This window comes from Protopterus annectens, chromosome 7.part0, assembly GCF_019279795.1.
Source record: "Protopterus annectens isolate FY-2018-M chromosome 7.part0, PAN1.0, whole genome shotgun sequence".
NCBI lineage: Eukaryota > Metazoa > Chordata > Ceratodontiformes > Protopteridae > Protopterus > Protopterus annectens.
This window is the reverse complement of record NC_056739.1, coordinates 590,190,529-590,215,583: the sequence shown is the minus strand read 5'-3', so window position 1 is coordinate 590,215,583 and position 25,055 is coordinate 590,190,529. Positions and strand designations below refer to the sequence as shown.

At 39.4% G+C, this 25,055-nt stretch overlaps 1 protein-coding gene across 1 annotated transcript in view; it reads right to left on the bottom strand.

The window, feature by feature from the left end:
• The window catches only part of COMMD4 (COMM domain containing 4), a 335,308-nt gene extending 323,721 nt beyond the window's left edge, over positions 1-11,587 (bottom strand). Inside the window, exon 1 of the mRNA XM_044077180.1 lies at positions 11,444-11,587. Within this exon, the coding sequence (XP_043933115.1) occupies positions 11,444-11,446 (3 nt within the window). The 5' untranslated portion in view covers positions 11,447-11,587. The remainder of the gene's footprint in view (positions 1-11,443) is intronic.
• Between the last annotated feature and the right edge of the window lie 13,468 nt (positions 11,588-25,055).

The window sequence follows — 25,055 nt, the reverse complement described above, 5'->3', positions numbered from 1 at the left end:
CTATAATGGTGATTAACGGCTGTATTAGTATAGGATTGGTCTAATAAGGAGAGTTGAGTGGATTGCAGGTTCTTTAGTATGGCAGCTGCACATAGGGGTGTTGGGGGTGATGAAAGATGAAATTAAATAATGTTTTTCATGGTTCATAGATTACTAGGCTAACAGCTCAACATCCCTTACAAACCTACCTATTACCCAAATTTTACATCCCCAAGAGGTAGAGGATGGCTTAGATTTATGCCTATACCTTTGAGTATTTTACAGCAGGCAGCCTAGTACCTGGCCAACAACCTGACACTGTACAGGAAAAAAACAACAAAAACAGTCTACTGCTAAAAGTCGCTCTAGTAGAAAAATCTTAAAAGGCTACACCCGGAAGCAGCCTAGCAGGCAATGGGAATAATCTATAGGAATTCAGGATGCCCAAACTTAATCCACAGCAAAATTACGGCATTAAAAGTTACAAGTAAACTCAAGCCTGATTTGCAAAAGAGTCAGACAAAAACCTCTGAAAACACAATCACTGGGAAAATCAAGACAGGATACAACACATAAGGAACAAATTGCATTTGGGGTCATGAGCAACTGGAGAACAGAATGGACTGCAGTTCTGCTAGTGGTGCTTAACATGTATCATGAAAATGGCAGTTGACAAAAAGGCAAGTTGCTGCAGGATTAAAGCTCTTGTTTTATTAACAACGTAGCTGCAAAATTAGACCAGTGATGTGATCAAGGTGCATTTACCTCAAAGTACAACTTGCATGTTTTATTCGATAGCCTCCATGCCATCTATTTTCTTCAAACCATCTGAATAAAGAGCTACTCCACAGTGATCCACCAAAGCAAGACAACTGTTTAGCAATAATCAATTTTATTTTCTGCCAATTAAGCCTGGACAGTAGGCTGCTGATATGCTTTAAATTCATTTGCAGCATTTCCTAAATACTTATAGTAAACCAAGTTAAGATCAGGGTAAACCTCCATTACAGAAAATCGTCAAATTAAGGTGCACAAAAGAAAAATTAAACAGGCATACATAGAAGTACAGTCTGTAGGACTTGGTACTGGTACTTAACCGTATTCAGTTTAACCCTGTTAAATTCAAACTCCTGCATGTACTCAACAGTTACTACCATACACATTTACTTTCAGAATCACCTAGTTTCAATTTACTCCACACAAGGTTAGAGTGAACAAATAAATATGCATGTTACAGCCCCCCCCCACTCCAAATATATACAAAAAACCACTTCTGTAGATAGACCTTCACCTTTGAGAGCTATTAGTGCCAAATGAAAGCTTAGAACTGCTAATAAACATGTAATGCAGGCCAAATGGTGCATAAAACCCAACAGAAAACCCAAACACCAATTTATAATTATCTTTGCCCACATTATGGAAGAAGCCTGTAAAACTTCCAGTACCTGGTCTGCCAAATTTAAGGTGCCGAAATGGAGGAAACTATTTCAGTCCCTCCCAGACACAGCTTTGGCCGAAATTACAAACAGCTGCCCATAACACTGACTTGCATTAGAGTGTGAAACTCCCTAAAGCCCTTATCCAGAAAAAATTAGTTTAAAACCTTGGTTTACAAGAGGCATAAAACACACACACAAAAAAAAAATACTCCAACCTTTATTTGAACACATTTTGTGATTGCAGCTTTTCCAACTGGCATTTCAGGACTGGGGTCAAGCCATACCAGTAATTATAACAGATATAGCACAACAAAAACGTTCACTAGAAATGTGCTTTTTACACTCCATGTAAATTTGAAAGGGTATCTGTAAAGTGGATTGCACAGTAAGGGCAAGTATAACATAACTGGTAGATTTGACACAACACTTATGTCTTTTAGTCCATAAATAAATAATTATATATGATACAGAATATCCAATACAACTACCTCTAGAGAACGAAATAAATGTTCAAAGGAAAAAAAGTTTACGGCTCCCACATCTTTACAACATTCGTTCAAATGAAGTAACCAATGGCTTTCTCCAACATGTCCAAGAAAGAAGTCTCCTCAAAATTCAAAACAATTCTATTTTTGATATTTTCTGAACATAATTTTGAGGAGTATTGACTCATCTCTAAGAACAGTGAATTGCATTCTGCCTACTCAGCAGAAAAAAGTGCACTGTAAACAGAATCTCATCCCAGGACTAGATCAGATCAGTTACATTCACTGTCATTTCATTAACAGCAGTATTGTAGAAAATCTCAATATTCTGAAGAATTTCTTTATCTTTTTCAGTAACAAAGATAATAGCAACACTTTTTCTTCTAAACCGACCACCACAGACAATTCTATGAATGTAATTCAATGTGAGGTATGGTCTGACACTGTAAAGAGCACCTGTTTTTTTTGTGGGTTATTTCTACAGCTTTAATTTTGTGGTAGTCACATTTTAGGTGTTTATCAATTTTCGTCCCCTCCCCCCAAAGCTGAGTATAGCTTAATAATTCTATGTTGATGTTGTTGGAAAAAGTTATTCAGTAGTTTTTGTGGTCATTTAGTTGCTTTGGTGTAAATAAGCTCATATTTTTTGTATTTAGGAGCAACCGTGAGTTAGCCAGCAAAGACTCGATGTTGGGAAAAAAACACTGAGTGTGCTGTTCTACTTTACCAAGGCTTTTTGTAGAGCAGATGGGTGTTAGACAAGTGGAGGTAATTTATGAATCTACTGAAAAGTAAGGGACCTAAATTTAAGCCTTGAGAGATACCAATGGTGTGCTGTTTTGCCATTTACTGCCTGCTGTATATTTGGTAGGCAGCTGTTGCACCAAGATCATGAGGATCCGTTAATTTGTAAGTAAGACAGTTTTGTGATAATTTCAAAGACTTTAGACAAGTCAAGGAAATGTACTGGGACTAATTCACTATTGTTTCTGCAATGTTCTGGTTAACAGTAGTTATAAAACTAAACAGGGATGTAGAGGTGCTATTATAAGGTAAGAGAGATGAGAAAATGGTCAGTAAAAAACATGAGAAGATGAGATTGGGCTAGAAGGTGTAATAGTCTGTAGCACTACCTCGTTTGTGTAAGGGTAGTATGTATTTTTTCCCCAGAGGGTGGGGATACAGCTTTCTGTGATGGAATGATTTATGAGTATAAGATAGGGTACACCAGGGTGTCCAGCTGCCATTTTTAGAATGCTTTTTATTGAAACTGGTATAGTAGATCTGTCTCTCTGTAGTTCAGGGACAATATTCTACTTACACTACAAAAACCAAAACAAAAAAAAAAAAAACAACATTATAATAACGAGAGAGAGAGAGACAATATTATAGTATTTAAATACAATTGTGCCCCTTTGTCATTAGCGAGTCAGTGGAAAACACACACATCTCTCTACATCATTTCCTACACACACACACACACACACACACACAATCCCAACTATGACAAGTAATGCTGCTTACCATCTGCTTGCTACTTTCAGATAAATTTCAGGAGTAAGTCATTGCTATACACCTACTGCCGTGCTGGGTTTGCAAATGCATAAGCATGATGAAAAGCAGCAACATTTCAAACAAGCATACAAAATGTGTACCTTCTGTGTATTGGTATGAGCAATCTCTTCAGCAGAAGGGCATGGAACATTTGGAAAAGGTTGTGCATGAACAGTACCAGTGTACTTGTGTATCTGCTTACTTTTAACAGCTGGGTCAAGGATGCAATCTATTGGAGTGCCAAGAACTGTTGTCCATGAAATATGTATTTGGAATTTTATCTCACATTTTGTGCATTTTTTTATTATGATTTTCTAAAACTACATTGTGATACTTTATACTACAGCAACAGTATTAAGATGATGAAATGACTGTTTATTAAGCACTTAGCAATTTCATGGCTACTCTTTATGTCAGTCAAGATATTTACTTAAAAAGGAAGTCTACATTAACATTTCAGCATGCAGACTTGCTCTTAGTGGAGGATTGCAATCTGTCAAAGCAGCCAGGGAACCACCTCAGAGCAGATCAGGTTACCATGAATGACAGTGTAGCCATGGGAAATAATTTAACTATAACTGTTGTGTTCTCGCCATGCCCGTTTCAAATAACCACCCAATCACAGGCCACATAATCACTTTTCTTGCCAGCTTAGAATATTATTATTAAAAACAAGCCTTGAAGACAGAAATAAAGGGAGAGAGACAGACACTGACACGTAGGGCTATCCTACTGAACTGGGACAGGGACACACTGACAAAGACGGGACAGAGCGAGATGCACTGTACTCCGAGCAGCATTAAACGAAAACATAAGACAGACACACACACGCACACACGAACACACATACGCACCGAGTACCCAAAATATAACTTTACTTTTATACAAACACTGCTTCTTGCAGCAAATAATGGTTTCTGCAGTCTGTCATCAAATCTCCCTACATCTTTCCCTACACAGAGTCCCAAAAACACAGTTTTAGTTTTATACAAAAATGACTGCTACATTTTACTTAAAAAGTAAACAATATAAATAAAAAAATACTTTTTTTAAGAATGTTTTTTATCAGTTGCTCTAAAAAGTAAAAGAAAGTGGAGTGAAAATTTCACAAAAGAAAACACAGGCTGATTTCAGAAAAGGATTCAAGGCTGGTTTTGCTGATTCTGGTAACGAGGTACCAGAAGAAGTAAAAGGAATCCGCAAAACCATCCTCGAATGCTTTTCTGCAATCAGCTTGTTTGTGTTTCTTTTGCAAAGTTTTCAGTCTTCTTCCTTATCTTTTGCTTTTAGAGTCACGAAATAAAAAAACATTCTTTATTATAAAAATCTTTTTTTATTTATATTTTTATGATATATTCAGCTGGTAAGTTATCAGGTGCAAGAGTAATGAAGTTTAAGGTTAGAAGCAGTTTCTTGATTATGGAAGTTAGGATGAGGAGCTGGGACAGTTTTGGAATATAGTTTGGGGACAGGGGATGTTGTGCTAGTAACAGGCCGAGGGGTTAATAAGAGAGGCAACTGTCTGAATAAAGTGGGAAATGAAATGACTGGTAATGCTGTTTCCTTGATTACTGTAGTGGGGGGTAGGATGAATAGGTGTGCCAGAATTTAGTAGTTGGTTGGTTGTTGACCAAAATGTTTTGGGGTTATTACATTTGCCTGTAGTTTAATAAAGTATTTTTTGGGGATTTCTTTTTTGTGATGTTTGTAATATGTTTATAGTATTGATGGGCAGGTATACTTTTGTTTTCCTTTCATATTTTACATGCTTTATCTCTGTCCTTTTTGAAACCCATGATGCTCAGTATAATGCATCTGAGGTTATCCAAGTGCAACTAACTCTGGGCAAAACTGCAATCCAAATTGTAGCTTGCTACAGATCCCCCACCATGCCCCAAGATTCCCACTCCTCTTTTCTTGATGTACTGGAAAATATTAAGGTTCAACCAAACACCCTAATAATGGGCGACTTCAACTACCACATTAACTGGAAAACTACTCGTGTACCAACTCCTTAGCTCAACGCGTTCTGGAATTCATAAACTCCAATGCCCTGGATCAACTTATCCACACCCCCACCAGGGGCAACAATATCCTAGACCTAGTCATTACCAACATGAGTGACCAGTGTTCCACACCTGAAGTCAACTCCTCATTGGTCCGATCCAACCATAAGCTAAATCACCCTTGATATCCACATCCCGCCCCCACCCCTCATTAAGGAAACCACGGTAAAAAATTTCTCCAAAGCCAACTTCATGCTTCTTAAGACAGAAGTGGTGAACTTCATGACACCCATGCAGATGGACAATACAGTTACAACTGCTGACTCCTACACAAATGCACTCTATAAGCACTTACACGAGTGCATGGATCATGCTATCCCAAACAGAACCAAGACACTATCCTCTAAAAAAAGGAAGCCAATCTGGTGGTCCCCTGCCATAAACAAACTGTACAACAGAAGGAAGAGACTGTTGCAAAAGAGAGTAAAATCCCATGAGTGTAGGAGCTCCCTGGTCAGCCTCAGTAAGAAGCTGAGATCCCTTAAAAGATACTCCAAAGCTAGTTACGAAAACAAAATCGCCACTAATTCTAAGGACGATCATAAAGCATTCTATAGCTATGTCAAGAATCTCGATGGCAACACCCAGATTTGCTCTGAGTTACAGCACAAAGGCACGGAAATTACAGAACCAACTGATATTGCCAACATCCTGGCAGATAGGTTCAATACTAACTTCCCCCCCTCACCCCCTAAAGGGCACATACCTACACAGGAAGAATGCAGAGTCCCTGTAATCACAACTACGCAGGTAAAAGCTGCACTCTCAAGCCAAAAACACAGCATCCATGGGACCGGACAACATCCCAGGCTGCGTACTGGCTCCCCACTTAAGCACCATGTTCAATAATAGCCTTGCATCAGGCTTTGTGCCCACTGAATGGCACACAGCAACAGTTATCCAACTCCACAAAGGGGGAGCCACCACTGATCCTGGAACTATCGACCTATTAGCCTGACGAGCCTGGTCTGCAAGGTCATGGAACGTATCATCATGGAACTCCTAAACAAAGACATTGGTAACCTCCAAACTCTGGATTCCACCCAGTTCGGGTTTGTGAAAGGCAGATCATGCCTCCTGAACCTGATCGACTTCTTTGAGGCAGTCACCAAAGCCATAGATGAGGATAAGGTGGTTCACACAGCCTGTCTTGACCTCGCCAAGGCTTTCAACACCATCCCCCATTCAGGAATTACAGCTAAACTCACTAAACTAGGTATAAATCCCTATGTCACAAGATGGGTTGCCAACTGGCTCACTGACAGAACCCACACTGTAAAAGTTGCAGACTCCAAATCTGACCTCAAAGCAGTGACAAGTGGAGTACCACAGGGTTCCGTCCTGAGGCCTCTCCTGTTTGGTATCTACTTCTCTGAAGATGACTGCAAACTAGGAGCCATAGTAAAGTCCCCAAATGATGTGGACATCCTACAGAAGGGCCTCGCTGAAACAGATGCCTGGTGTCAGAGGCATGGCCTCAAGCTCAATGCCAAAAAGTGCAATGTCATCCCCTTTGGTAAAAACTCTGTACTCATGAACTACCACATAGGCAGCAATCTACTTAACACCGAATGTGTGATGAGACCTTGGGACCCAGGTGGACAGTAGTCTCTCCTTTGATAATCACATTGCCACAGTAGTCAGGAAGTCCTTCTACGTGGCACATCTCATCATAAAAGGGTTCTCATACAGGAAAAAAAAAAAGAGAGAGGTCATTGTTCCCCTCTACTTGACACTCTTAGACCCATTATAGAGTTCAACGCCCCTTTTGGAATGTACCTCACAAGACATCTGCAGCAGCTGGAAAGGCCACAGAAGTAACTCACAAAGAGGATTACTGGCCTCAAACAAATGCCCTACACTGACCGCCTCAAAAAAATCCATCTTTACTCCATTGCATATCGCCTACTCCGAGGTGATCTCTGCCTAACATATAAAGCTATGTCAAACCCAGAGCTTTTGGACATGCTACACCTAAAGAAATCCCAATCCCACCGAGCTACACGCTCTAGGGACCTAAACCTTGTCACCACAATAAACAGGACATGCTGCAGGGATAGATTCCTGTCCCAGAGGCTTCCCATACTCTGGAACAGGCTACCCATCTATGTCAAGCAAAGTTCTTCATTAGCACTCGTCAAGAAAAATCTTGATGAGTGGATGGGAAATAGGAAATACACCTCGGGGATCACTTCTGTGTCTCTTCTCGACAGTGGCACAGGAAAATAACTTTATTGGGTGGCGTAAGCCAGGGAACCTTGCTGGCTGGGCTTACGTAGGCCCTTGGGCTGATAGCCTAGTACCTACCTATGAACCTGACAGCAAAAAAGAGCGCCTTTTACATATCAATGTGTGAAAAAGTGCTTATGTAGTGGTTTGGATGTTTCAGCAAGTCAAACAATAAGGAAAATGCAATGCCTGAACATGAATACATATTTAGAATGCAATACTTATACATACTTTTCTGATGCTAACTCAGAAGAATGGGCAACTTACACAACCAGACCACAGCTGTAAATAGTAAAGAACAAAAGAGATTCAGTATTGCTAAATGTATTGACTCTAAACGTACTAACTACAGAACAATTTTGGTAGTACAAAAATAAGGAACATAAAAAACACTCAAAAGGACTGTAGAGACTCTTCCGGAACATCTGATGCCAAATGTTTACTTAAGTATGGAAAATGTTTAGTAGTATAAGAGAAATCAGATGAGAGAAAAAGAATTTTGGATTGCACAGCAGTTTAGAGAAGGCCTGGTAAATGTTCCATGAGACACATTTAACTGTGGAACATGTCAGGAAAACATCAAGAAGTTTAAGTTCTGAGAAAATATGACACTTGATCAAGTGTCATAGCCTCAGACAGTGTGTCTTCACCACAAGAAAATGCCAAGAACAGACTCCTCTGGACTTAACAACCGCTGATGAACTTGAACCAGCCTTCTTGTTAAGCAAGAACATGGTGGTAATACTAATTTATTTCACCTGGAAACTCAAGAGATGCTGGTTCAAAAGCCCAGTCCCTATTTTTTCCTGCTTTCCTACATTATCTCAAATAACAGCTTTCTTAACAATATTACACCATCTAAGCACTCCCTGTTTGACCCAAACTAGTGTCTTAATGTCAAATTACCATGTTTTTACCTTTTTGACATACTTGTTGGGCAAATACCCAGTAAACCCACCATGTGTGCATGCATACACAAACACATTATAGTACTGAGTACAGCATTAAAAGTACTATTGACAATGACGTTAAAAAAAAAAAACTCTCTCTTTATCTAAATACACATCCATACACACTGTGCATTACCATTTGCTAAACAAAAGCATACTACCTGCTTTAATGTGATGTACATGGGCTGCAGGGACACCGATCCAGAAACAATATTGCTAGCTCTAGTCAGTTAATGAGAATTAGGCAAAATTATACTGAAACACACAATTATTACCAAAGTGTTTACTGCTTAGGTTTCTCTCACCTAGGAAATAAATAAATACATACATACATACACAGACAGTGGAAGGAAATGCAAGTCATACCCTTCGGGAAAAACAAGGTTACCCCTAGCTACCAAATAGGTGGCAATCCACTGAGCATAGAAGAAGTTATCAGGGACCTGGGGACCCAGGTTGATAGTAGTCTGTCATTCGACACCCATGTAGCTAAAGTAGTTAGGAAGACATTCTACATTGCCCACCTTATCATGAAGGGATTCTCATCTAGATCAAGGGAGGTCATAGTCTCCCTATACTCATCACTCATCAGACCAATGATTGAGTACAATGCCCCATTCGGAATGTATCTGACCCGACACTTGCAGCAGCTGGAGAGGCCACAAAGTTCCTCACCAAAAGGATAAAGGGTCTCAAACATCTGTCCTATGCTGCCCGACTGAAAGAACTCCAGCTCTATTCAGTCGCTTACCGCTGCTCAGAGGTGACCTTTGCCTAACATACAAGGCCATGTCAAACCCAGATTTGATGAATATGCTTCACCTCAAAAATCTAGATCCGTCAGAGCCACAAGGCGGAGACTTAAACCTCGACACGGCTATTAATAGGACGCTGGAGGGATAGATTCATCACCCAAAGACTCCCTATGCTGTGGAATAAAATCCCGGTATATGTGAGGCAGAGCACCTCGCTGGCCTTGTTCAAGAGAAATCTTGACCAATGGATGGGAGATCGCAGATATACCCCAGGGATTACCTCAGTGTCACTGCTCAACAGAGGCACAGCAAAATAATGGGTATAGTTCCCCATACTAAAGGGGTGGCGTAAGCCACAAAACTATGGGCTAGGCTTGTAAATGCCCTCGGGCAGATAGCCTAGTATGAACCTATGAACCTATATGTGTGTCAGGCCCCTGCAAGCGCATTTAAACATGCTCATAGCTTGGCTTTAAGTGACATTGTATTTCTGTAGTAAGTAAATGCACATGTTTAACAGCATAATATTATGTTGTACAGACTTTAACAGCCTGCCAAGGTCCATTCTCTAGTCACATTAGGAAATGTTACCATATGAGCAGTCAGTAATAGATGCTGAGACATGGGATACCAGATAACTCTTACCAAATGATAACAGATTCCACACACAACTATATTTTTATTTTTTTTCCCTGCAAACACACACAACTGCTAATGAAATGTGTATTCTTTCCATTCAATGTGCTTTTAGAAGGACATTACTAGAGGTGGGATTCAAGCCACAGACAAAACATTTGATACGTGAATGGTGTACATATCTGCTTAATATCACACCAACTAGATGGCTACAGAAGTATTTCAGTCTTGCAAACATAAAATAATATGGATAAAACAACTGGAAATGAGACCTCTAGAAAAGGGTACAAGCAAACTACATAGGAAAAAATGTGAATTGTGGGAACAATGTATACAAGGGAGGAATGAGGTTTAAAGGAAGCAGGACTTAAATGAGCTATGTAATGTTTGACTGAAAAAGATTGTGTAGATTATAAGTGATGCATAATGTTTACATCTGGGAGTGTGTCAGTATGGTTTGTGATGTAAAATGCTTGCAACTAGGATTGTGTCTGTGTGCTTTCTTTTCATATATATAAAATGTATGATTGTCTATGTAGCAAGTGATGGTTTAAAAAAGATGTTTCATGTTTAAAAAAGTAAGAATTGAATAATTTATGTAATATTGCTTAAGTTATATAATATATAGAAATATATGTGAAGTAAAATGTTTATGTTAATTATACTGTGATTACTACAACTGTATAACTATTAACCACATTGTATGTAATGTATATTTCTCATTTTAGTCTAATACCATTGTAATAAAATTGCATCTTACTGGGGAGCTTTTCTCCCCGGGGTCTCTGCTGAAAATGGGCCACTAAGCTCAGTCAGACTAACCAGGTCAACAAATGTAAAATAAATAAATATGAATCTAAAGTTGCCTGTGTCACAAGTAATAACTCAATAAAAGTGTTTAGGGAAAAAAAAAACAACCTATAAAAGTGAGAACTAAGTGGGGGTTAAGTGACAAACAGAAAGCATGAACCAATAATCTTTCAAGGTGCAAGCTAGAGACAAGGAATTTTTGTTAACACAATGAGCAATGGTTTATATTAGTGGGAGTTACGACAATGCAATACAATTAAATAAGGGGGGTATAATGGGAAGTTAAGCAGCCAGTAAATTACAGCAACTATATTTTTATTTCATTGACAAGGTACAGGCACACCTCAAAAAGACCACACACAACAGCACCGTTTCTTCAGCCTATGCCAAACTTCCTGTAAACTAACGCAGAACATCAAACCACTTATGCAATACACAAAAATGCTAAATATTAAATAAACTATCACTGCTACACACTATTCTACAAGCTTGATCATTTTGTTTTAAACGGAACTTTACAAACTACATTCTCACACTTACCATTTTGGTGAAAAATCAGCTGATCCAACATTAGCAAGAGGACAACCGCCTGCTTTCCCTGTGTTTATGGCTTTGCAACACTGGGCCGACATGCTATTATCCCGAATTAACAGCACTACTTTTCTCGTGCTTCAAGTGAGGTAAACTGATTTACATTTTTGTGATCTCTGTATCCCTTTAAGATATGGTAATTCACAACCAGGAAACAATGTAGACATTAAAGTTTCGGGCAGCAAACGTTTTCTTTTAAGGGCGTGTGTAATGTTGCATAAATTTAGGATCAGGCTTACGCCAAAACTTAAAGTAGACTTTTTTCAGATATTTTGTATTGAGTCGCGTAGACTGAATGAATGCAATGGGAATTTTTCTTGTCAAACTATAACACCCACTTATTTTTTCGTTTCGTTCGGTAACTGGTTAGGACTGAGACGCGTTTTTTTTTCTTTTAACATTTCTACCTCCCTCAACATAGGAAATACACACATCTTTGAACTGTGCCTATTTTTCCGGGACATCTTTAATTTTTGTTCAAAATGTAGTTCAATTTTTCCTAAAAGGGTTAACGGAGTGGCAGAAAAGATGGCGAATTACACTTAACACATAATGACACTAGAGTTACAAACTTTTACTTTATAAAATTCATGTTAATTCATATTTATTTATTCTGTCAACATCTCAAGTAGAGTATTATTAAAAAAAGTGTCCCTGATTATTTCTAGTTTGACCCTCTTTCTACCTTAAGCTAAGAACTGTTAATCAAGAGAATGTAATTGTCCCATTTCACTCAACTTCTTTGCCCAGTGAGGGACAATTCCAAATATTACTCTCACTTAAAAAATAATAAAACAACAGGTTATGGCATCAACATGCATTTTATTAACAGAAAGAAGTATGAAAATATAATGATGAGCGTGTGTGACTGAATGTAATTCTCGGTCATTTACCAGAAAATTAAACATTTTACAAGGGACAGGGTGGAAAGATGACAAATATTAAGGATGTTGTGCTAGGGTTACCACCTGTCACACTTTGCGAGGGACAGTCCCTCTTTGGGCAGTTGTATCTTGACAAAAATTAGTAAAAATGGCAAATGTCCTGAGATTTTAGGACAAAATTATTTCTTATATTTTATGTAATAGTTGCATAAAACAGTTATTCTGTATCTAAAATACCTAAATGTTATAAGAAACAGAATAAGCAACTAGAATGCTACAAGAAAGCAAAAAACACTGCTTCCATGGGACCAGATGGCATCCCAGGTTACGTCCTACATGAACTACAAGAGGAACTAATCCCTCAAATAAAACAGCTATACAATCTCAGCCTCACTACAGGATATGTGCCCACAGAATGGCGTACAGCAACAGTGGTCCCACTCCACAAAGGTGGAGCCTCTACGGACCCTGGAAACTATCGCCCCATAAGCCTGACTAGCTTAGTCTGCAAGGCTATGGAGAGGATCATCATGGAGCTCATAAACAAAGACATTGGGGACCTACAGACACTAGATCCTACCCAGTTCGGCTTTGTCAAGGGCAGATCCTGCCTTTTGAACCTGGTTGACTTCTTTGAAACAGTCACCAAAGCCATAGATGAAGGGAAGGTAGTCCACACAGCCTATCTGGACCTTGCAAAGGCATTTGACACAATACCCCACTCGGGCATCATAGATAAGCTATCCAGCTTAAATATAAACCCCTATGTCACAAGATGGGTCGCAAACTGGCTCAAAGACAGAACCCACAGAGTGAGAGTTGCTGGAGCCATGTCAGACTCGAAACCGGTCACAAGTGGTGTCCCACAGGGTTCTGTCCTGGGACCACTCTTGTTCGGTGTATACCTTTCCGAGGTACAGGCAAACGTGGGAGGACTATGGCTCACCAAGTTCGCAGACGACTGCAAATTGGGCACCATAATCAACTCTCCAGCTGACACAAACATCCTTCAAACAGGTCTCACAGAGACAGATAACTGGTGCCAGCACCATGGTTTAAAGCTAAATGCCAAAAAATGTATAGTCATACCCTTTGGCAAAAACAATGTGCCCACAAATTACCACATAGGCAGAAACCCATTAAGTACAGAGAAAGTTATTAGGGACTTGGGGACCCAAGTTGATAGCAATCTCTCCTTTGAAAACCACATTGCCAAAGTGGTTAGAAAGACCTTCTACATAGCCCACCTCATCACGAAGGGTTTCACATCTAGATCAAGAGAGGTAATCGTGCCCTTTATTCATCCCTCATCAGGCCCATCATAGAATACAATGCCCCTTTTGGGATGTACCTTACCCGACACCTACAGCAATTAGAAAGACCCCAAAAGTATCTCACCAAGAGGATCAAGGGTCTCAAACAGATGCCATATGCTGCTCGGTTAAAAAACTCCAGCTCTACTCAGTTGCATACCGCCTACTTCGAGGCGATCTATGCCTGACATACAAAGCTATGTCAAATCCAGAATTAATGGACATGCTCCACCTCAGTAAATCTAAATCCCTTAGAGCCACACGCTCGAGAGACTTGAACCTCAGCACAGAAATAAATAGAACTTGCTGGAGGGACAGGTTCATAACCCAGAGGCTCCCTTCACTCTGGAATAGAATTCTAGTTCATGTGAGGCAGAGCACCTCACTGAATCTCTTCAAGAAGAATCTCGATAAGTGGATGGGGGATCGTAGGTTTGTCCCAGGGATTACTCCCGTGTCACTATTAGACAGAGGCACAGTAAACTAAACCTTAAAAAGGGGCACAGTATACTCAAATCAAGGGGTGGCGTAAGCCATACAGAATCGGGCTAGGCTTATAATTGCCCCAGGGCAGATAGCCTAGTATGAACCTATGAACCTATGAACCTATGAAGAATAAGCAAGCGGTACTTACGTATTATCGCAACCAGATTGTGAAGTCACTCTAATTCCTTATGTTACAGGGAATCTAATGTATCCTGCACTGGCAAGGGGTGTGTGAAGTCCAAATTACTTGTATCACTTCGGCTCTGTGAAAGGGACAGGAATAACGGCCAAATTCTTCCTTCCCGGTAACGTCCTTTACCCCATAAGTGAATGCAAAATTAACCTGACTGCCACTACACATAAGGCATATGTATTTCATTAGTTACTGACTTCCATCCTCCGATCATCCCGGTGACTTGGTACACAGTCACACATTTTATGAGGGCCATACTGATAATATCTGTCACAAAGCTGGACATTGTGTGAAATGTTGGACAGTTTTCAGGTGTGTATAGATGGAATGGCAGTGACACATAAGTGTGAAATCCTTATATTAGAGCAAACATTTGCAGTCGGAAGAAAGACAGCAGTTCTGTGGAACAGGTTGTTTAATTCATTACTCCGGGAATATTATCGCTACATGTCACAAACTGAAAACGGACATGCCAATTTTGCCTTTTACATTTATCTTTCAGCCATAAGTGAAGGGAACCTTTGCTAATTAAGTCACACTGAGACACTTTCATCTCGACATGGTGCTGCATGTAATGTGGCGGAAACGTAAAATAACGGGAGGGCAACTAGCTAAAAATCTGGGTACATTGCAAATATTTATACAGTTTGCGATTGACACAATACCGTGAAATACTTTTCTCGACACCTGAACACCCCATGAGAACTTAGTACTTGGGTATTATCAGTTAGAAATCTGGTTGCGATAATACGTAAGTACCGAATAAGCTTTTATTTAGGCAAAAAAGTTAAGTTCTAACCCTTGTACTGACCGTGGGTATGTGTCGGCCTATAAAATCTGATGTTTGTACCAAAAATGTCCCACTTTGGCCATTTGAAAAGGTGGCAACCCTATGTTGTGTAAAATCAAGGACAGTTGAAAGGCGTGTTACCCCCCCTCCCCCTCAAGTCTTATTGTCAGATGAGACACAGCACATAACATAACATTTATGTTCCTGAATCACCAAATTACCATGTAAGGGTCCACAATTTATTGTACCTCTCAAGTGTACCTCATTACGAGGAACGTTCCTCATTTGAGGTCCTGAAACATTCATGTTTCCTGAAGTTCCACACTGAAAGTATCTGTCGTCGCACATTCAGTGTTAGGTATTTTTTAACTGATATTCATGATAAAGAGAGCATAATCATATTAATTTATCAAGATAAGTGTCTATATGTAAAAGTAGCACATTTTAACCATCTTATGAGCTTCCTATGTGAAGTTGTTAGTAAGCTGTTAGTAAGTGTTCCACATTTTGCTCAGTTTTTACACATTAAAAGAGGTAGTGTTCCTCATTTTGGAGATGGAGGGTTGAGAGCTGTGGAGACTGTATTGCACAAGCAGATGGTTGAGAGTCCCAGTCTGTGTGGAGGAGCAAGTCTGACAAAGACAACATCTTTCCCACAGCAATCCAATCTAAAATGTTGTCTTCTAAGCCTTAACTTTAGAGAAAGAGTTTGCTGCCTGGTCTACCACACAACACAAATACTTTGCCTCATACAACAAACTAGATTCAGTCTATCACCCATTCTTTCCCATTTTGGCACATGGAGTCAGGGTGTCACTTCAGCAGTGGCAATCATCTACAGCTAATGTTTACACTGCAAGGAGGCTAACCCTGCTGTGGTTGCTCTTCCATATTATACACACAATACACACATGCACACTCACACCTATGGCCAGTTTATAGTTTCTAATCCACCCACTGCATGTCTTTGGAATGTATGAGGAAACCAGAGCAGCCAGAGAAAATCTAAGTGAACACAGAGAGTGCATGCAGCATTGCTGCAGATGCTACCCCAGATGAGAATTGAATGACAGAACCTCTTCCTGTGAGGTAACAACATTATCCGCTATGCCACTGTGCTGGAGCATAACAGCTCTAGGTTGCTCATGATAGGCTGCTTGCTTCACAATGCAGTTATTGAGCTTGCACCACATTGATTTGTGGGTGCTCAGTGGTTGCTGTACCTTGGAAAAAGGAAGACTGGTGTTAGCCTCATTGTCAGTTATAAGGTGCAGATGCTAGATTGCCTGTCAGCATTTAATCTTTCTCCAACCAAGGTACAGTAATCTTAGAGTGGGAAAATAAAGTAAAAGGGTCTGTAAGATGCCTTGTCTGTTCTGTGGTGACTGGTTAGCTTTTTGCTCCATTAATATTTATAAGTGTATACCTGCCACTAGAGTTTTAAAGCATTTATTTTCAGCAGAGTTAAAGTACTACAAATAGTTGCATCTGTAGCCCTGTTTCTCATTACTGCATAACATCTCTTGTGGTGTTTTGTCTGTCAGCAATTTAAATGTTGTACTAGAAGGCTGCCTGTCCTGATTCATTCTAAATATAATTCTGTTCCTTTTTGTAGCTGAACTATTTATTTTATTTATTTTTTTTGATTAATATTGTCCATCTGGGAAGTTCCATCTTCACTAGAGGGGAACCTACATTCCAATCGATTTGTTATGTGTTAAGCACCAATACATCAGTCAGACAAAACATCCATGTCAGCAACTGTCTGAAATTACAAGAAAACATTAGCTGAAACATAAGAACAAATAACTTCCCAGATAGTGTGACACACAACCACCCCAATAACATACTCCAAAAATACAGAACATATAAGCAAACTAAAAAAATAAATAAATATATAAATCACATGCTGCAATCTGCAACTAACACCATAGCAACCTCCAACCACTGCAAACATCCAAAGAAATAATTGAACTAAGTGTGATCACAATATCAAACAGAAAAGAGAAAGGGATTGCAAATAAATGCAAAAAAAAAATAATAAAAAAATGAAAAACAAACTCCTACATGGAGGCTTGAACCCAGAGAACTTGGCTTCCTAATCTCAGCTCCACTTTGATAGCAAGCAACTGCAAACTTGCTGCTGTCTTTCTTTACTTATGCCATCCTACTGTTGCCAGTGAATGGTGCAGTTTTCCAATTATCTGTGCTACAGTCAATATTATCTTATTGTTATGTCAGACAACTGCTGTTATGAATGTTCAGCGTTGTCTGACCAATGAATCACTAATTGAATTAAAGTGAATCAATAGGCTTACTAACCAGCTTGTCCATGGTCTGGGTGAATACTAACAATTCCATGTAGAGTATGCCACAGGATGCAGGAAACCAACCAAATCTATGCACCGCTATGGGGTAAATCCAAAAAAAAAAAAACGTACAATGCATCAAATAAAAACCACAAGATTTACTCTTCTGGATTTGCACCATAGTGGTGCATAGATATGGCTGGGTTCCTGCATCCTCTGGCAGACTCTGCATGGAATTACTGTTTGTTTGTTTGTTTATTTGTTTATTTGTTTCATGTTTTCTTGAATACTAACAATTATTGGGATCAATAAGATATTGTAAGAGCTGTTTATGGACCCATATCTTGAGGATCTTGGAGAGCAGAAATGGCAGGCAATAAGATATATGTCCTTATTTTATGAATCTATTGATTGAAATGGTGGATCTAGCAGCATTTTTTAGAAATTGTGCAGGGACCTTGTCAAGGACATCATTTTATGACAGTGATAGCTGATACTTTTGGAGGCTAATTGTACTACACAGATCGATAGATGGTGGTTATGGTCATTCAGCATGGTTATCTGCAGTTATACTTTTATGGAATTATAAACATGTTTATCATACTGCTCACCAGTGTCATAGTCACTTAGATATGTGAAGAGAATCAAAGTTGTATTAAAGACAGGGTGGTGAATATTGTCAGTAGTGGTCCAGAATGTTTCAGGATTGTTAGCATGGAGAAGTTATTACATTTTACTTAGCCATGGGCTTCCCTGAACATCACATTAATTATATAGTTCAAGATTATGTTGGTTTGGACATGTGTTGAGGAGGGATGCAGAGTATATTGGGGAAAAAGATGCTAAGGATGAAGCTGCCAGGTAACAGGAAAAGAGGAAGGCCTAAGATAAGGTTTATGGATGTGGTGAGAGAGGATATGCGGGTGGTTGATGTGACAGTGCAAGATGCAGAGGACAGGAGGAAATGGAAACAGTTGATCTGCTGTGGTGCCCCCTAACGGGAGCAGCCAAAAGAAGAAGAAGATTGATATCCAGAAAACAAACAGATAATTTCTTACTTTTATCATAGTCCTTGACTGATGGATTAACACATGGCAGATTTACAAAATGGACAAGTCTCAATCAAGAAGGTGCTACACTTTTGAGTGGGGATACAAATAACACTAGGGTATTAGACAGCAGTATCCAAGGGCCGCTTAACAAATGGTCACCATTCAACAGTTGAAAGGGTTGAATTAAAAGTTTTAATGTCAAGGTCCTTTATATTTCTCATTTGACAATCTTGTGGTAGCTTTTGAATCTCACATTGGTACCATGTGTCAGATAGTTAGATAGTCAGTTACACAGTTAGCCATAACTCCACATAAAGCTATGTTATGCAGAGTTGATGCTAAGGCCTGGTACACCCATACCCAGTACTTTTGTCTTTTTGGAATGCTCAGCAAAATGAGATAAGAAAGTCAATTAATCTATTCTCGGAGGTGAGAAAGTCCATCTGAGTAAATTTTCTTATGTTTTTGTTGGCCACAGTGATGACTTCTAATCTAATATTAGTGGTGAGACACTGGAAGAACAGGTTTTACTAGCTGGTATGTATAGTTATACCACCAGTAAGATAGGCTTTGAATTATTAATTTTAAGGTTCGCTACCAAAAAATTGTTTGTGTGTTGATGATGGAGTGTGAAGCTTGGACAAAATGCAGATGTCATAATTGTAAAACAGCAGTCCTAAACTACTTCCTTTTGCTACCAGTCAACACACTGAATATTATTACTATTAATGGAAAATTTCTCATGTTTACCAGTGCATTTAAACCATATTCCTGCAACCATCAGAGGTCAGGTTATTAGAGTATGATGCAGCTTTGTATTTATTACATATGCTTCTGTTTATCTGGGGTATTTGGGTTTATATTGGATTACTGATGCACCTTTAGCTACATCATTGGCAGCAACTTTAGATACAGCAAAAGCCAATTCATACTGATGCACCTTTAGCTACATCATTGGCAGCAACTTTAGATACAGCAAAAGCCATAATCAGTACAATGAAAGACACACAGAAATCAGATTTTTTTAAATGAATACAAAAGAAAATAAAAATGCCACCACAGTGGTGCGACCACAATCTATGAAGTGGAAAAACTTTACTAGTGAATATCACCAAACGCTTTCACCCTGTAACCTCAGGGCTTCATCAGAGTAAATTAACCACATTAAACCCATCCTTAAATACTTGAAATCACATCACATGATGAAATTAATGATGCAGTTCCTTTTACATAACATAACTTAAGCCACAAGCTTTAAAAAACTGTCTCATACACCTTAACATTTATCACACTAATCAATACTTTATCTCATTCTTCAAAGAATGCAACAATCATAAAAAATAAATAATAAAATAAAATTAAGTTAATAAATATAAACTTTTAAATGTCCAATAGTTGTGTTTTGTTCCTAACATTTGTAAAATATAAATCAAATCTGAGCTGCCTTTAGTTTTAAAGAAACGCTGTCATTAATACCAGAGAAGATTGTAGCATTAGTCCTGAACTGCCAACCTAATTCTAACTTTTCCAAATAAGTTTTCAAGTCCCCCCCTGTACCATAATCAATCACCCTGTCAGTAATGAAGAATATAACTTTTTAAAACTGTCACATCCCACAGAGTGATTATACAATGCACTTTCATTCCTTTCATTCCTTTCCTGATTAATGTCCCTAACTCTTACCACACGTTTCAGCCACCATACCAAGACCGGAACACTAAAGGTAGAGGAGTGCCCATATTCACCAAGGATATTCACATGTCCAGGCTAGTTGCCCAACACAATGCATCTGAAATTCTCCAGGTAAAACTAACACTAGGTAAGACTACAATCCAAATTGTAGCTTGCTACAGATCCCCCACCATGCCCCAAGATTCTCACTACACCTTTCTAAACATACTGGAAAATATTAAGATACAACCAAACACCCTAATACTGGGTGATTTCAACTACCCTGCCATTAACTGGGAAAACTACTTGGGTACCAACACCTTTTCCCAACGGTTCTTGGAATTCATAAATTCCAATGCCCTGGATCAATTAATCCATTGTCCCACCAGGGGCTCCAATATCCTAGACCTGGTCATTACCAACATGGGAGATAGATGCTCCATACCAGTGGTCACACCCTCATTGGTCAGGTCTGACCATAAGCTAATCACCCTTGACATCCACATCCTGCCCCCACCCCCCAGTAAGGAAACCCCTGTAAAAAAATTCCCCAAAGCCAACTTCATGCTACTCAAGTCAGAAGTGACAAACTTCATGACACCCATGCAGACAGGAGCTGAAAGTTCGACTGCTGAATCCTACACTAAGGCACTGTACGAGCACATCCACTCGTGCATGAATCGTGCAATCCCAAACAGAACCAAGACGCTCTCCTCCAAAAAAATGAAGCCAATATGGTGGTCCCCTGCCATAAACAAACTATACAACAGAAGGAAGAGACTGTTGCAGAAAAGAGGAAAATCCTAGGATGCAAAAAACTCCTTTACCAGCCTCAGTAAGAAGCTGAGATTCCTCATAAAATCCTCCAAAGCAAGTTATAAAAATAAAATTGCTAAAGATTCCAAAGACAACCACAAGGCATTCTGTATTTATGTCAAGAATCTAAATGGCAATGCTCAGATCTGCTCTGAGCTACAGCAGAATGGCATTAAATATACTGATCCCAAGGATATTGCCAATATCCTGGCAGATCGATTTAGTGCCAACTTCACACCCCTCTCACCCCCTAAAGGGCCTATCTCAATACCAAAAGATTGCCAAATTCCAGTAATCATGGCCACACAAGTAGAAACCGCACTCTCCAAAACTAAGAATACAGCATCCATGGGACCAGATGACATCCCGGGCTGTGTACTACATGAAGTGCAAAATGAACTGGCACCTCACCTAAGTGTCATGTTTAATCATAGCCTCACCTCAGGCTTCGTGCCTACTGAGTGGTGCACAGCTACAGTTATCCCACTCAACAAAGGGGGATCCACCTTGGATCCCAGTAACTACCGTTCCATCAGGCTGACGAGCCTGATCTGCAAGGGCATGGAATGCATTATCAAGGAACTTATAAACAAAGACATTGGCAACCTTCAAACACTGGACCCCACTCAGTTTGGGTTCATGAAAGGCCGATCCTGTCTCCTGAACCTGATTGATTTCTTCAAATCAGTTTCCAGAGGTGTGAACGAGGGTAAGGAGGTCCACACAGTCTATCTGGACCTCGCCAAGGCCTTTGACACCATCCCCTACTCTGGAATCATAGACAAACTTACTAAGTTGGGCATAAATCCGTACGTCACTTGATGGGTTGCCAACTGGCTTACTGACAGAACCCAGACTGTAAAAGTAGCCGACTCCAAATCCAGCTCCAGACAGATGACAAGTGGAGTACCTCAGGGTTCAGTCCTAGGACTGCTCTTGTTTAGGTTCATAGGTTCATAGGCTGGTACTAGGCTATCAGCCCTAGGGCCTATACAAGCCTAGCCATAACAATTCCCTGGCTATTTCTTCACACATTATTTACTTTCCTGGACCTCTGTCTAGCAGGGCGACTGACGTGATCCCTGGGGTGAATTTCCTTTCTCCCATCCAATCGTCAAGGTTAGCATCTACTTCTCTGAAGTACAGGCCAACACTAAGGGACTCTGGCTAACAAAGTTCGCAGATGATTGCAAACTGGGAGCCATTACTGAATCCCCAAATGATGTGTATATTCTACAAAAGGGCCTTACAGAAACAGATGCTTGGTGCCAGAGCCATGGGGTCAAGCTTAATGCCAAGAAATGTATAGTTATCCCCTTTGGGAAAAACCATGTACCCATGAATTACCACATAGGTGGCAATACACTAAACACCGAAAGTGTGATGACAGACTTAGGGACACAGGTGGACAGTGGTCTCACCTTCGATAACCACATCGCCACAACAGTCAGGAAATCCTTCTATGTGGCACACCTCATCACTAAGGGCTTTTCATCCAGAAAAAAGGAGGTCATTGCCCACTCATCCCTCATTAGACTCATTATAAAATACAATGCCCCATTTGGTATGTACCTCACAAGACATCTGCAACAGCTGGAAAGACCACAGAAATACCTCACTAAAAGAATCACAGGCCTAAAGCAGATGCCATATGCTGACCATCTAAAAAAACTCCAGCTATATTCTGTGGCATATCGTCTACTCAGAGGAGATCCCTGCTTAACATACAAGGCCATGTCAAACCCTGAGCTGTTGGACATGCTCCACTTAAAGAAATCCCAATCCCTCAGAGCCACACGCTCCAGGGATCTAAACCTTGTCATCACAATGAACAAAACATGCTGGAGGGATAGGTTCCTTACCCAGAGACTCCCCATACTCTGGAATAGACTGCCTATACATGTCAAGCAAAGTGCCTCCTTGGCCGTCTTCAAAAGGAACCTTGACAATTGGATGGGAGATAGGAAATTCACCTCGGGGATCACATCAGTCACCCTGCTAGACAGGGGTCTAGGGAAGTAAATATTGTGGGAAGAAATATCCAGGGAATTGTTATGGCTAGGCTTGTATAGGCCCTAGGGCCGATAGCCTAGTACCAACCTATGAACCTATGTTCCAACATTCTTTCTTTTAGTTTTCTCATGGTTTTGCCCATGCAAAAAGCTGGGCAAGACAAAAACGTGGCCACATATATCACCATCTTAGTCTTACAGTTACAGTGGTTGGGACATGGGATAGTATGATAGTACCCATCTCACATCACATAGGGGCCTGTGTTTATGTATTTACAAGCTTTACACATGTTATACTTCGACATGGTAGATCTAAGTCTTTTGTTGTTACAAGGTTTTTCAAATTAATTCTTTAAATTTGCACCCCTAGTAAAAGTGCTTCTTGGTTTAGTACCTAGGATGTTTTTGAGCTCAGGACCCAAAACTAAGTCCCATGTATTATTAACCATTGCTCTAATTTTCAACACTTCATTTTTATAAGGGAGAACCAAAACACTATCTGACATAGTATTATGTCTTGTATCCAAAGTGAACCCATGGTCAGTAGATAAAATGGGGTAAACCTGTCCTTTCTTCTTTCACAAATTTCATTTCTAATTTTAATAAGAAATTTGGTGGGGAAACCTCAATAAGCTTGTAAATACATAAACAGAGGCCTCTATGTGATGTTAGATGGGTACTATCGTACTATCCCATGTCCTGGACACTGTAAATGTAGCACTAAGATGGTGATATATGTGGCCACGTGTTGGTCTTGCCCAGATTTTTACATGGGCAAAACCACTAGAAAACTAAAAGAAAGAATTTTGGAACATGTTAGGGTCATTAATCGGAAAAGGAATGAAACTGCATTGTATAATCACTCTGTAGTATGTGACAGTTTTAAAATGTTTATATTTTTCATTATTGACAGGGTGATTGATTATGGTAGAGGGGGTGACTTGAAAATGTATTTGGAAAAGTTAGAATTAGATTGGCAGTTCAGGACCAATGTTACAGTCTTCCCTGGTATTAACAACAATGTTTCTTTAAGTTCAGTGTTGAAAATAAAGGCAGCTCAGATTTGATTTGTATGTTACAAATGTTAGGAACAAAACACAACTATTGGACATTTAAAAGTTTATATTTATTAACTTCATTTTATTCTATTATTTATTTTTTTATGGTTGTTGTGTTCTTTGAAGAATTAGATAAAGTATTGATTAGTGTGATAAATGTTAAGGTGTATGAGACAGTTTTTTAAAGCTTGTGGTTTAAGCTATGTTATGTAAAAGGAACTGCATCATTAATTTCATCATGTGATGTGATTTTAAGTATTTAAGGATGGGTTTAGTGTGGTTAATTTACTCTAATGAAGCCCTGTGGTTAAAGGGGGAAAGCCCTTGGTGATATTCACTATTAAAGTTTTACCAGTTCATAGATTGTGGTCGCACCACTGTAGTGGCGTTTTTATTTTCTTTTGTATTTATGTTATAGTTTCTGCTCTTTTGGGCGCATTTTCTTCTTCTTTTTTTTTTATTGAGCCCCATGCATTCCACACTCCTGTATTTTTAAATATAGTAACTCCAAGACTGAACAATGGTGGAATGAAAAGCTGTTCTTCCAACATGGTTGCATACTGATCAATAGGTTGATTAGAGCTCTTCCAATGTGAAAACTGAAACTGAGAAAAAGAAACCTAGTAAAAACTATCAGTTTGCTTGAAATTCGGTTACTGGATAATTATTATTCTTTCTAGATTACACAAAAGAAGCAATTTGGAGAAAATAAGAAAAATCAACCAGAAAATGAGAAGAGGAAGACACAGATGGGGGAAAGTCATGCAGCTATTTGGCTAAAAGCAGTTCAAATACAGGAGATGGCTTCCAATAATTTAAAAACATCAATCAGATGCACTCATGGGTGTTTAAAATAAGTGAAGCATTGAAGGAATACATAAAGTCAAATAGGATATGTCTAAAAAAAATAGATAAACCCTGGGATTCATGAAGCTCGGCGCAAGGACAGAGTTAGCCTTGCGCCAATCGTGCGGCAT